This window comes from Macaca mulatta, chromosome 16, assembly GCF_049350105.2.
Source record: "Macaca mulatta isolate MMU2019108-1 chromosome 16, T2T-MMU8v2.0, whole genome shotgun sequence".
In the NCBI taxonomy this organism is placed as follows: Eukaryota; Metazoa; Chordata; class Mammalia; order Primates; family Cercopithecidae; genus Macaca; species Macaca mulatta.
Genome location: NC_133421.1, coordinates 68,769,800 through 68,783,730, shown reverse-complemented (window position 1 = coordinate 68,783,730; position 13,931 = coordinate 68,769,800). Strand labels below are relative to the sequence as shown.

The following is a 13,931-nucleotide window of genomic DNA, read 5'->3' as shown; positions in this document are numbered from 1 at the left end:
GCAGAGCTTGCAGTGAGCCGAGATTGCACCACTGGACTCCAGCCTGGGTGACAGCGGGAGACTCCATCTCAAAAAAAAAACAAAAACAGGCCGGGCGCGGTGGCTCAAGCCTGTAATCCCAGCACTTTGGGAGGCCGAGACGGGCGGATCACGAGGTCAGGAGATCGAGACCATCCTGGCTAACACGATGAAACCCCGTCTCTACTAAAAAATACAAAAAAAAACTAGCCGGCTGGGGTGGCGGGCGCCTGTAGTCCCAGCTACTCGGGAGGCTGAGGCAGGAGAATGGCGTAAACCTGGGAGGCGGAGCTTGCAGTGAGCTGAGATTCAGCCACTGCACTCCAGCCTGGGCGACAGAGTGAGACTCCGTCTCAAAAAGAAAAAAAAAAAAAAAACAAAAAAGTGGCCAGGCGCGGTGGCTCACACCTGTAATCCCAGCACTTTCAGAGGCTGAGGCGGGCGGATCACCTGAGGTTGGGAGTTCAAGACCAGCCTGACCAACGTGGAGAAACCCTGTCTCTACTAAAAATACAAAATTAGCCAGGCATGGTGGCACATGCCTATAATCCCCGCTACTAGGGAGGCTGAGGCAGGAGAATGGCTTGAACCTGGGAGGCAGAGGTTGTGCCGAGCCAAGATCGTGCCATTGCACTCCAGCCTGGGCAACGTGAGTGAAACTCCATCTCAAAAAAAAATTATAAACCTTCAGTTTTTATTAATTGACAAATAATAATTGTACATATTCATGGGTTGCTTAGTAATGTTTCAACGTATATGTAATGTTTCAACACATATAGTGATCAGATCAAGGTAATTACCATATCCATCTCTGTTCTACTTTTTAATTCTATGAGATCAACTTTTTTTTTTTTTAGCTTCCACATATGTGTGACAACCTGCAGTGTTTAATTTTCTGTTTCTGGGTTATTTTACTTAACATAATGTCCTCCAGTTCCTTAAAATGTTTAATAGATCCTTCTTTCAAACTAAAAGCATATCTATATACTTGTATAATATACTGATTAAGTATGTGTATTTTTGAGGCCATATTTTTCTTACTGTTTATGTGACGTAATGAAATTATATTTAAACTCTGTGCCTCAGTTTCCTTATCTGTAAGATAGAGATAAGAACAACTTAGAGTTGTTATGAGGAATGATTGAGTTATTACCTTGGAAATGCTTGAAGGGATGCCTAGCACATCAGAGATGCTCAAGAAATCAATAAATGATGACGCTATTACAATTATTCCCATTTTCTAACATTTATATTAAAAAGCACATGCTGGGCATAGTGACTCACACCTGTAATCCCAGCACTTTGGGAGGCCAGAGCAAGAGGATCTCTTGAACCCAGGAGCTCAAGACCAGCCAGGGCAACATAGGAAGACCCTGTCTCTAAAAAAAAAAAAAAAAAAAAAAAAAAAAAAAAAACTTAAAAATTAGCTGGGTATGGTGGCACATGCCTGTAGTCCCAGCTACTCAGAAGCCTGAGGTGGAAGAATCTCTTGAGCCTGGGAGATCAAGGCTGCAGTGAGCTGTGATCGCACCACTGCATTCCAGCCTGGGTGATAGAGCAAGACCCTGTCTCAAAAAAACAGTATCCCCTTTTTATTCAGTTTGGCCCTGGGGGTCGTTTTTTATTTGTTTGCTTTGGAGTAGGTTTCATAACACAGTGTAAGTATTTCTTGCTCTCCAAATCTGTTGAGTTCTCATTTTCCAGTAGCAACAGTTTAGATAGCAAGAGATTACACATTGGTGGGGCACAGTGGCTCACGCCTGTAATCCCAGCACTTTGGGAGGCTGGGGTAGGTGGATCACCTGAGGTCAGGAGCTTGAGACCAGCCTGACCTACATGGTGAAACTCCGTCTCTACTAAAAATACAAAAATTAGCTGGGCATGGTGGCGCACGCCTGTAATCCCAGCTACTAAGGAGGCTGAGGTAGGAGAATCGCCTGAACCCGGGAGGCGGAGGTTACAGTGAGCCAAGATTACACCATTGCACTCCAGCCTGGGCAACAAGAGCAAAACTCCGGCTTGGGAGAGAGGAAAAGAAAGAGAGATTACACATTGTCTGAATATACTTGTCCCTGAGTTGAGGATAGCTATTAGCTAGGGTTTGGATAACAAGGACATCATACAAATAGGTATCTAATTCTGTTTAGTTCTTGATTTGGAATTTAAGGATATAGTGGGCCGGGCGCGGTGGCTCAAGCCTGTAATCCCAGCACTTTGGGAGGCCGAGGCGGGCGGATCACAAGGTCAGGAGATCGAGACCACAGTGAAACCCCGTCTCTACTAAAAATACAAAAAATTAGCCGGGCGCGGTGGCGGGCGCCTGTAGTCCCAGCTACTCAGGAGGCTGAGGCAGGAGAATGGCGGGAACCCGGGAGGCGGAGCTTGCAGTGAGCCGAGATCGCGCCACTGCACTCCAGCCTGGGCAACAGCGTGAGACTCCGTCTCAAAAAAAAAAAAAAAAAAAAAAAAGGATATAGTGTACACTGTATAGTGTACACACTACAAAAATTGCAGGCCAGATGCACAATGGCTCACATCTGTAATCCCAGTACTTTTTGAGGCAGAGGCCAGAGGATCACTTGAAGCCAGGTGCTCAAGACCAATCTGGTCAACATAACAAGACTCTGTCTCTACAAATTGTTTTTTTAAATCTGCCAGCATGGGCTGAGCGCAGTGGCTCATGCCTGTAATCACAGCACTTTGGGAGGCCGAGGTGGGCAGATCACAAGGCCAAGAGATCAAGACCATCCTGGCCAACGTGGTGAAGCCCGTCTCTACTAAAAATACAAAAATTAGCTGGGTGTGGTGGTGCATGCCTGTAGTCGCAGCTACTTGCAAGGCTGAGGGAGGAGAATCACCTGAACCCGGGAGGTGGAGGTTGCAGTGAGCCAAGATCGCACCACTGCACTCCAGCCTGGGCAACAGAGTGACACTGTCTCAAATAAATAAATAAAATTAGCCAGCATAGTGATGTGCACCTGTAGTCATAGCTACTCAGGCGGCTGAGGTGGGAGGATTGAGCCAGAAGTTTGAGACTGCAATGAGCTATGATCATGCCACTTCACTCCAGCCTGGGCAACACAGTTAGACCCCACCTCAAAAAAATAAAACTTTCAGGCAAGATCATCAGTTTAAAACTATTGAGGCTCCTTAATATTCCTTTTGTCAAAGATGAAAGTGCTCAGGTAACATTATGACCGTAGTACTGAATGCCCAGAAACTGCCACAAAACCAAAGCAAATGCTTGTTATGGTACCCAGGAGATAGGCATGGACTTTTTAGTTTATATGATAGACATACTGACCACAGACTGCCATAAGTAGCACAGTGGAAGTTTCTGTGTTTAACTCAGAATATGCACATTTTTAAAAAATGAAATTTGAAAGCATGGGGAAATTTTAATTTTTTTTTTTTAGAGGTGGGGTCTCACTAAGTTGCCCAGACTGGTCTTGATATCTTGGCCTCAAGCAATCCTCCCACCTCAGCCTCCTGAATCACTGAGATTACAGATGTGAGCCACCCTTGCCCAGCAAGAGTTTTTCTTTAATAGAATGAAATAAAACCGATGTGAATACATGTACAGCCATACATTAGATAACATACTAATGGATAGAATGATAAAATAAGAAATGAGATCTGAAATATAGTAACGATGCGCTACTTCAGTTGTAACATAAGTCTTACTTTATGAACTTTTTTTTTTTTTTGAGACAGAGTCTCGCTCTGTCACCCAGGCTGGAGTGCGGTGGCGTGATCTCAGCTCACTGCAACCTCTGCCTCCCAGGTTCAAGAGATTCTCCTGCCTCAGCCTCCTGAGTAGCTGGGATTACAGGCGTGCGCCACCAAGCCCAGCTAATTTTTGTATTTTTAGTAGAGATGGGATTTTACCATGTTGTTCAGGCTGGTTGCAAACTCCTGAGCTCAAGCAATCTGTCCGCCTTGGCCTCCCAAAGTGCTAGAATTACAGGCATGAGCCACCGCGCCCGGCCTGTACTTTATTTTATTTTATTTTTTTTGAGAGGGAGTCTTGCTCTGTCACCCAGGCTGGAGTACAGTGGTGTGATCTCGGCTCACTGCAACCTCCATCTCCCAGGTTAGAGTGATTCTCCTGCCTCAGCCTCCCAAGTAGCTGGGATTACAGGTGCGTGCTACCATGCCCAGCTAATTTTTGTATTTTTAGTAGAGACAGGGTTTCACCATGTTGGCCAGGCTGGTTAGGAACTCCTGACCTCAAGCAATCTGTCCACCTTGGCCTCCCAAAGTGCTGGGATTACAGGTGTGAGCCACCACACCCAGCTTTTTGTACTTTAGACAGCTTAAGAAAAAACAGTAATAACTGACTGGCCCTGGGAATTTGGCAGGTTAACAGAATGAGTCTTTGTCTAACCTCCTCTGAGAAAGTCACGTTTGTTAGTATAGGACTAGGGAATATGACCACCACTCACTGTCTTTGAGACCTACCTATAATGAATGATAGGATATAAGAGATTAGTATTTTATAAGGTTTATGGAATGTAGTCCTAAACCTGCTTTTTCTTTGCTTTTTATTTTTCTAAAATGTCATGTAGTGCACCTGGAAGTGGTCCCATGTTCAAACCAACCACAGTGGCTGTAGATGAAGAAGGTGGAGAAGATGATAAAGATGAATCAGCTACAAATAGTGGCACAGGTGCCACTGTTTCTTGTGGCCTGGGATCTGAATTTTCCACAGATAAAGGAGGCCCTTTCACTGCAGTACAAATCACTAATACCACTGGACTGGCCCAGGCTCCTGGGTTAGCCTCCCAAGGCATCAGCTTTGGCATTAAGAATAATCTGGGGACCCCATTGCAAAAATTGGGAGTGTCATTTTCTTTTGCCAAGAAGGCTCCTGTCAAACTCGAATCAATAGCATCAGTTTTCAAGGACCACGCGGAGGAAGGGACCTCTGAAGATGGAACAAAACCTGATGAGAAGGGTTCTGACCAAGGACTGCAGAAGGTAGGAGACTCTGATGGGAGCAGTAATCTTGATGGTAAAAAGGAGGATGAAGACCCTCAGGATGGAGGGTCCCTTGCCTCAACATTATCCAAATTAAAAAGGATGAAGCGAGAAGAAGGAGCTGGGGCTACGGAGCCGGAATATTACCACTACATCCCCCCAGCACACTGCAAAGTAAAACCTAATTTTCCCTTCCTACTTTTTATGAGAGCCAGTGAGCAAATGGAAGGTGATAATAGTACACACCCAAAGAATGCCCCAGAGAGTAAAAAAGGCAGTTCTCCCAAGCCTAAAAGCTGCATCAAGGCGGCAGCAAGCCAAGGAGCAGAAAAGACAGTTAGTGAAGTCTCTGAGCAGCCGAAGGAAACCAGCATGACCGAGCCCTCAGAACCAGGAAGCAAACCTGAGGCAAAGAAGGCCTTAGGAGGGGATGTAAGTGATCAGAGTTTAGAGAGTCATAGTCAGAAGGTTTCAGAGACCCAAACGTGTGAGTCCAACTCTTCTAAAGAAACCTCTCTGGCCACCCCAGCAGGGAAAGAAAGCCAAGAAGGACCCAAACATCCTACTGGTCCCTTCTTCCCAGTTTTGAGCAAAGATGAAAGCACTGCCCTCCAGTGGCCATCAGAACTATTAATTTTCACCAAGGCAGAACCCTCCATTTCATACAGTTGTAACCCTTTATATTTTGACTTTAAACTTTCAAGGAACAAAGATGCCAGAACTAAAGGGACAGAAAAACCAAAGGATATAGGAAGCTCCTCAAAGGACCATCTCCAAGGCCTAGATCCTGGTGAGCCAAATAAAAACAAGGAAGTGGGCGGAGAGAAAATAGTACGTTCCTCAGGAGGCAGAATGGACGCACCTGCTTCAGGGTCTGCCTGTAGTAGCCTGAACAAGCAGGAGCCTGGGGGTAGCCATGGGTCTGAGACAGAAGACACAGGGAGAAGCCTTCCCAGCAAGAAAGAACGATCTGGGAAGTCCCACCGGCACAAAAAGAAAAAGAAGCACAAAAAATCCAGCAAACACAAACGTAAACACAAGGGTGACACAGAAGAGAAAAGCTCTAAGGCAGAGTTGGGGGAGAAGTCTAAGAAGCGCAAGAAACGAAAACGAAAGAAGAATAAGTCATCAGCCCCAGCAGATTCTGAACGAGGACCCAAACCAGAACCCCCTGGGAGTGGCAGTCCTGCACCTCCAAGAAGGCGGCGACGAGCTCAAGATGACTCCCAGCGGAGATCCCTCCCAGCTGAAGAGGGGAGCAGTGGCAAAAAGGAGGAAGGTGGGGGTGGTAGCAGCTCCCAAGACCATAGTGGGAGGAAACACAAAGGTGAACTTCCGCCTTCATCCTGCCAGCGAAGAGCAGGCACCAAACGGAGCAGCCGGTCTAGCCATCGGAGCCAACCCAGTAGTGGAGATGAGGATAGTGATGATGCTTCCTCACACCGACTGCACCAGAAGTCTCCATCCCAGTACAGTGAGGAAGAAGAAGAAGATTCAGGCAGTGAGCATTCCCGCAGCCGCTCAAGGTCAGGCCGGCGCCATTCCTCACATCGTTCTTCCCGGCGTTCTTACTCAAGTAGCTCAGATGCCTCTTCAGACCAGAGCTGCTATAGTAGACAGCACAGTTACTCAGATGACAGCTACAGTGACTACAGCGACAGATCACGAAGGCACTCCAAGCGCTCCCACGACTCGGATGACTCAGACTATGCCAGCTCCAAACATCGATCAAAACGGCACAAATACTCATCTTCTGACGATGACTATAGCCTCAGTTGCAGCCAGTCCCGAAGCCGATCTCGGAGTCATACCAGAGAGCGCTCAAGATCCCGGGGCCGCAGCCGAAGCAGCAGTTGTAGTCGTAGTCGGAGCAAGCGGAGAAGCCGTAGCACCACAGCCCACAGCTGGCAACGGAGCCGGAGCTATAGCCGGGACCGCAGTCGCAGCACCAGGAGCCCTTCCCAAAGATCAGGCTCCAGGAAGGGATCATGGGGTCATGAGAGCCCTGAGGAGAGGCATTCTGGGCGTCGGGACTTCATTCGTTCTAAGATCTACCGCTCCCAGTCCCCCCACTATTTCCGATCAGGCCGGGGAGAAGGTCCTGGGAAGAAAGATGATGGCAGAGGAGATGACAGTAAAGCAACAGGTCCACCTTCCCAGAACAGCAACATTGGCACAGGAAGAGGGTCAGAAAGTGACTGCAGTCCTGAAGACAAGAACTCTGTTACTGCCAAACTGCTACTGGAGAAGATTCAGTCAAGGAAAGTGGAGAGGAAACCTAGTGTGAGTGAGGAGGTGCAGGCCACCCCTAATAAAGCTGGGCCCAAGCTCAAGGACCCCCCACAAGGTTACTTTGGGCCCAAGCTCCCCCCATCTCTTGGCAATAAGCCTGTCCTTCCACTGATAGGGAAGCTCCCAGCTACCCGAAAGCCCAATAAGAAATGCGAAGAGTCTGGCTTGGAAAGGGGGGAAGAGCAAGAACAGTCAGAGACAGAAGAGGGGCCCTCAGGGAGTAGTGATGCCCTATTTGGGCATCAGTTCCCTTCAGAGGAAACAACTGGCCCCTTATTAGACCCACCCCCAGAAGAGCCAAAGTCTGAAGAAGCTACTGCTGATCACCCTGTGGCTCCACTAGGCACCCCAGCACACACTGACTGCTACCCTGGGGACCCAACCATCTCCCATAACTACCTCCCCGACCCCAGTGATGGGGACACCCTGGAGTCCCTGGATAGCAGCAGTCAACCAGGCCCTGTGGAATCCAGCTTGCTGCCGATAGCACCAGACCTTGAGCATTTCCCCAGTTATGCACCTCCCAGTGGGGATCCTAGTATTGAGTCAACAGATGGGGCTGAGGATGCTTCACTGGCCCCCCTGGAGAGCCAGCCCATCACCTTCACCCCTGAGGAGATGGAGAAGTACAGCAAGCTCCAGCAGGCTGCTCAGCAACACATCCAGCAGCAGCTTCTGGCCAAGCAAGTAAAGGCCTTTCCAGCCTCAGCTGCCCTGGCCCCAGCCACACCAGCCCTGCAACCTATCCACATTCAGCAGCCAGCTACAGCCTCTGCCACCTCCATCACAACTGTTCAGCATGCCATCCTACAACATCATGCTGCCGCAGCTGCTGCCGCCATTGGCATTCACCCCCACCCCCATCCCCAACCACTTGCCCAGGTGCATCATATTCCCCAGCCCCATCTGACCCCCATTTCCTTGTCCCACCTCACTCACTCAATCATCCCTGGCCACCCTGCCACCTTTCTCGCTAGCCATCCCATCCACATCATTCCCGCCTCAGCCATCCATCCTGGGCCTTTCACCTTTCATCCCGTCCCACATGCTGCCCTCTACCCCACCCTACTTGCCCCACGGCCTGCTGCAGCAGCTGCCACTGCCCTCCACCTTCACCCACTACTTCACCCCATCTTCTCAGGTCAGGACCTGCAACATCCTCCCAGCCATGGCACATGAGTTGGGGGATGGGATCCTAGGTAGGGCCAGGGGAGGAGACCCATAAATGTTCCCTTGGGGCTGTTGAGCTATTAATACCAGCAAGTAGAAGCTGGGATGGGCAGTGTCTGACAGCCAAAGAATTGAGTTTTGGCTCACAGGGGTGGGTTTAGATTTGAAGTTTGCTTTCAGTTTACTATCAGGGATTTCTTTTTCCTGTCCTCCTCTCAATTTGTCCCTCCCTCTCCTGTGTTTCTAAGCTAGGGAACACCAGTAAGTGCTACCCACCCCTCTGCAGCAACATCTCCAAACTGTCAAGTTTAGATAATCCCCTCCTCCCTCTGCTTTTTTCCTCTGCTCTTCCCTTCTATAAATTTTAAAACATTTTCCTCCTCTCTGGCCAGTGGGTTGTCACCAAAGCACTTGATGTGGGCCCATCTGGTCTTGCCTTCTCAGCGCCACAGGGAAGGCCAAGCTGTTCTAGTGGTGGAAGTGCCACCACTTTGGGGTAGTGTCTTGACATCCTTGGTGACGTTATGTTATCCCAGGTGAGGTGGAAAGAGTCTCACCTGGAACCTGATATAACTCAGGCTGCAATTCCATCCAGTTCCCACATCAACGGAGCCACACATTTGGCACTATTATCCTGGTGTCCCTCATCCCAGAAGAGGCATCTCCATATCCCAGAAAAGAAGATCCTATCATGAATAAAAGCTGTGTGGAACATAGAGTTGCCCATGTGCTTTCCCGGAGAGGAGCTCATGTGTCTGAAGTGAAGGGTATATTTTCTTCTGTTGTGTTGATGTTTCCTTCTTAATTTATAGGATTTTTTTAATGTAAAAAATTGCACTGAACTCTATAAACGTAAATGCTGCTTTTTGTAGCTCATATAAAAAAGGTTCCATATTTGTAGTATACTGCAATAATATTTTTTACATCCAGCTCTTTAAGTGATCCTCGTTCTGGTGGCTTTGTGTAAATATGTTTGCCCTAGTTGAATTAAGAAACTTTAAAGGTTATAAAATGAAAACAAAAAATAAAATATTTGTTTTCTGCTAGATGCAAAACTGACTAAGCATGTATATTTTACCAAGCTTATGTATTTTTTGAAGTTATGAACTATAAAATGTTAAAACATTTTTTGCTGGGACAAAATGTTAAGTAATTTGCAGTAAGTAGTGCCCCCAGTATTGGGATTTTTGAGCTAATGGGCAGCAGTCAGCCGGGGGCTTCTGAGGGATACTCATCTTTAACAGTCTCCCTCATGTACTTTTGCTGTTTTACACGGAGAAACAGGTGGACCCCACAGAGGAGAAGGAGGGGACTCAACAGCTTTATTGTCTGGAAGCAGTGAGATTTGGTGATTGTCTGGGGGGATTCCTGGGTTTCCCTGGGTACCTTGTTCAAGGCAGTCAGTCCATTTGCCTTCCTAGTACTTAGCCCCCTCTGACAATTTTTTTTTTTTTATGTGCCTTTTGGGTTGGTAGAAACTGAAGCAGAAGTAGGCTGGAGGATGAGTTGGGACAGTCTTCTTCCTTTTGTTGGGAGGTGAGCACACTTACAGATACTTCAGATTATTTTGCTTCATAGTTTCCATGCCCTCTGCCCAGCTCAGTTTAAACAGTAAACGTTCCTTGTTTCTTTTCTCCTATGACACTGACAAGAGGAATTACCACCTCAGCCTCTTTTGCCCCTCTTCTTGCCTTTCACCCAGGCTCTCAGCCCCAATTAACACACTGACCCAAAGGGGCTTGTATTGCAGGTCCCATCTCCTTTGATGAGGTTAACAATTCCCTCTTCGGCATTTTCCTAACTATTCCTGTGGCTAGAATTGGTTGGTTGGTCACTTGACAAGAAAAACCATACTTATCTGGACCAGGGCTCTGTGTTCCTGCCTTCTCAAATTCTCAGAAAAGTGTTAAGTTTATGAAAAGAAAGTGGCAGGCAAGCGCACTCTTGACTGCTCTCCCACCCTCCTACCTGTTCAGTGCTCCTTGTCTGATTCAGAAGCATCACTTCTTGTATAACTGGCACTGGAAAAACGAAATCATCTGTGTAAGTGAAGGGACTCATTTTTCTTTGCTTTCAGCCCATGTAAATAAATAATACAGTATTAACATTTTTGTGCTGCTTCCCATTAGCTTGTAGATTGAGCCATACTCTGGCTGCCTCTTTACCTTCCTCGGGGCATTTTCTTTAACTTCCAGAATAGTGATTTTAAAACTTAAAAAAAAACAAAATAACCTATCCTTACTTACAAGCATAACAGATTGTATTTAACTTTATCACATATGATAGAGATATATATGCTGTAAAATGAGGGAAAGGAACTTTCTAATAAACCAATGATTTGTGGAAACTTAGCAGAGTCTGTCGTAATTTTTGCCCCATCCACTCAAAGTTGGGTAGGGTTGGAGGTGTGGGTTATAAATAACATCTTGTTTGCCGGGTGCGGTGGCTCAAGCCTGTAATCCCAGCACTTTGGGAGGCCGAGACGGGTGGATCACGAGGTCAGGAGATCAAGACCTTCCTGGCTAACACTGTGAAACCCCGTCTCTACTAAACAAATACAAAAAACTAGCCGGGCGAAGTGGCGGGCGCCTGTCATCCCAGCTACTCGGGAGGCTGAGGCAGGAGAATGGCGTAAACCCGGGAGGCGGAGCTTGCAGTGAGCTGAGATCCGGCCACTGCACTCCAGCCTGGGCAACAGAGCGAGACTCCGTCTCAAAAAAAATAAAAATAAAAAAAAATAAATAACATCTTGTTTGAAGTGACCAAGGAATAGATTCCTGTGAACCAGTATGAGATGTTTGCAGTTGTGCTTCTGAAAGCTCAGGCTATGCAAAGAGAGGAAAGATGATGGTGTGGGAGGAGGTAATAGTAGTTAATTTCTCTCAGTTGTAGGTAGATGTATTGGAATGTATGCCTCCTTTCCACTTCCTCTTTCCCACAAGAGGAAAGATTTCCTTCCATTTTAGGTATATAATCTGTGTGTAGTAGAATATATGGTGTATATCTAGGTGCCTACTAAATGGGTGTGGAATTTCTGGCTTTGAATTTTAGGATTTTGGACTACTTTAAGGGCACTAAGATGACAAGAATCATCTGCCGGACTTTCATCCTCCAGGTGGAGTTCTTTGTGCCAGTCTTCAGTTACTCTCCTAGCCCTTTAATACCACTACAATGTTTGAGCACCTCTACTTGGTATAAGGAAATATGGCTTAATTGTTACTGAGAAGATAAAACCCCTACTCTTCCATATCAAAAAATCACAAAAGAGGCAGGGAAAATTTAGCATCGAAAGCTACCATAGAGTTATAGTGATAAATTAGTTTTCCCTCTCAACCTCAGCCTTTCAAGAAGAAAAGGCTTTCTTTCCTACTCTCTTTTGATACATTTCTTTCCTACTCTTTGATACATCTGTGTTCTCCCTTTGATTAAAGAGAAGCTATTCAACTTGAACCTGGGTTTGAGTGCTCAGATCTGCCTATATTCCTAAAATAGCAAAGATCCTTACCCAGAAAGAAATGACCACCTTGGCCTGAAACATGAAAGTACTCCCTCTTCACCCTTGATGACTAATTCAGGCCTCGTCAGCCATTTCCATTCTTACTTGCCAAAGACAGCTTCACTCACTTCTACCAACTCATATCTCAATTATTGCAGCATTTTCCTCGGTGGCCTTCCTGACTAGAACCTAATTCCCTGTTCTGTGTAAGCTTACTGGCTTTTCAGAATCTGAATGCAACTCATTCTGTATTCACTGCTTCCCAGTAAAACTGTGATCTCTGAGAGAACAGGGAGTGATTCTTATATCCCCCCCGCAGCACTCAGTGTATCTCGCGCTTAATACATGGTAAACATTTTGATTATATGTTCAAGAATATGAGCAAAGTGGCCAGGTGCAATGGCTCATGCCTATAATCCCAGCACTTTGGGAGGCCAAGGCGGGAGGATCTCTTGAGCTCAGGAATTCGAGGTCAACCTGGGTAACATAGCAAGACCCCATCTCTACAAAAAAAACTAAAAATTAGCTGGGCGTGGTGGCACAAGCCTGTGGTCTCAGCTATTCATGAGGCTGATGTGGGAGGATTGCTTGAGCCCAGGGGTCAAGTCTGTAGTGAGCCATGATCAGGTCACTGCACTGCAGCCTGGGTGACAGAGCGAGACCCTGTCTCAAAAATAAAAAGAATATGAGCCAAGTACAACACCATTAACTGAGGATTGTGCATCAGAATTGAGCCAAAAAAAAAGTTCAAAAATGCGTTTTTTGGTTTGTGGTTTGTGTGTTTTTTTTGAGATGGAGTTTCACTCTTGTTGCCCAGGCTGAAGTGCGATGGCGCAATCGTGGCTGACCGCAACCTCCATCTCCTGGGTTCAAGCAATTCTCCTTCTCAGCCTCCCAAGCAGCTGAGATTCTAGGTGTGCACCACCACGCCCAGCTAATTTTTGTATTTTTAGTAGAGACAGGATTTCGCCATGTTGGCCAGGCTGGTCTCGAACTCCTGGCCTCAAGCAATCTGCCCACTTTGGCCTCCCAAAGTGTTGGGATTACAGCTGTAAGCCACCATGCCCAGCAAAAAATAAAAATAAATAAATTGTTTTTAAGGCATAGTCTTTCTCTTGCCCAGGCTGGAGTGGAGTGGCAAAATCATAGCTCACTGTAACCTAAAATTCCTGGGCTCGAGTGATTCTCCTGCCTCAGCCTCCTCAGTAGCTGGAACTACAGGTGTGCACTACCATGCCTGGCTAATTTTAATTTTTCTGTAGACACAGGGTCTCACTATGTTGCCCAGGCTGGTCCCAAACACCTGGCTTCAAGCAATCCTCACTTTGGCCTCCCAAAGTGCTGGGATTACAGGCGTGAGCCACCACACCTGGCCTAAAAATCTTTATAATTTTCTTTTCCTCTCTTTTTTTTTTTTTTTTTTTTTTGACAGAGTCTCACTCTGTCGCCCAGGCTGGAGTGCAGTGGCATGATCTCGACTCACTGCCACCTCTGCTTCACAGGCTCAAGCAATTCTCTTGCCTCAGCCTCCCAAGTAGCTGGGATTACAGGCATGCACCACCACGCCCAGCTAATTTTTGTATTTTTAGTAGAGACGGGGTTTCACTATATTGGCCAGGCTGGTCTCGAACTCCTGATCCACCCACTCGGCCTCCCAGAGTGCTGGGATTACAGGCATGAGCCACCGTGCCTGGCTAAAATCTTTATGATTTTCCATCTCCCATGGATTAAAGTTCAGATTCCTTAATACAGTATTCAAGGACCTTCAGTAATTAGAACCCCCAAGCTTTCCTTTCCCACCTTGCACCTCAGTCCACCCCTTTAAGCACTCTGCTATGCTGAGTCAACTACTTGTCCTTCCCCACCTCTGTGTTCCTTTGCTGCTCTCATGTATTCTCTATGCCTAAAAACCCTTTCATTCTCTAACAAAAGGCAACTTGAACATGAGTTCAAGTGCAACCCATGTTTGAATCTT

The 13,931-nt window shown here is 46.8% G+C and overlaps 1 protein-coding gene across 33 annotated transcripts in view; it reads left to right on the top strand.

The window, feature by feature from the left end:
* The window catches only part of GPATCH8 (G-patch domain containing 8), a 107,386-nt gene extending 96,579 nt beyond the window's left edge, over window positions 1–10,807 (top strand). For 31 of the 33 annotated variants that reach the window (XM_077971912.1, XM_028836591.2, XM_001114634.5 and 28 more), the window contains one exon: window positions 4,587–10,807. In XM_077971912.1, coding sequence (XP_077828038.1) covers window positions 4,587–8,469 — 3,883 coding nt within the window. In that variant the 3' untranslated portion in view covers window positions 8,470–10,807. Of the gene's footprint in view, window positions 1–4,198 lie in introns of all 33 variants that reach the window. The other 2 variants (XM_077971928.1, XM_077971929.1) reach the window with 2 other exon arrangements.
* The last annotated feature ends 3,124 nt before the right edge of the window (window positions 10,808–13,931 follow it).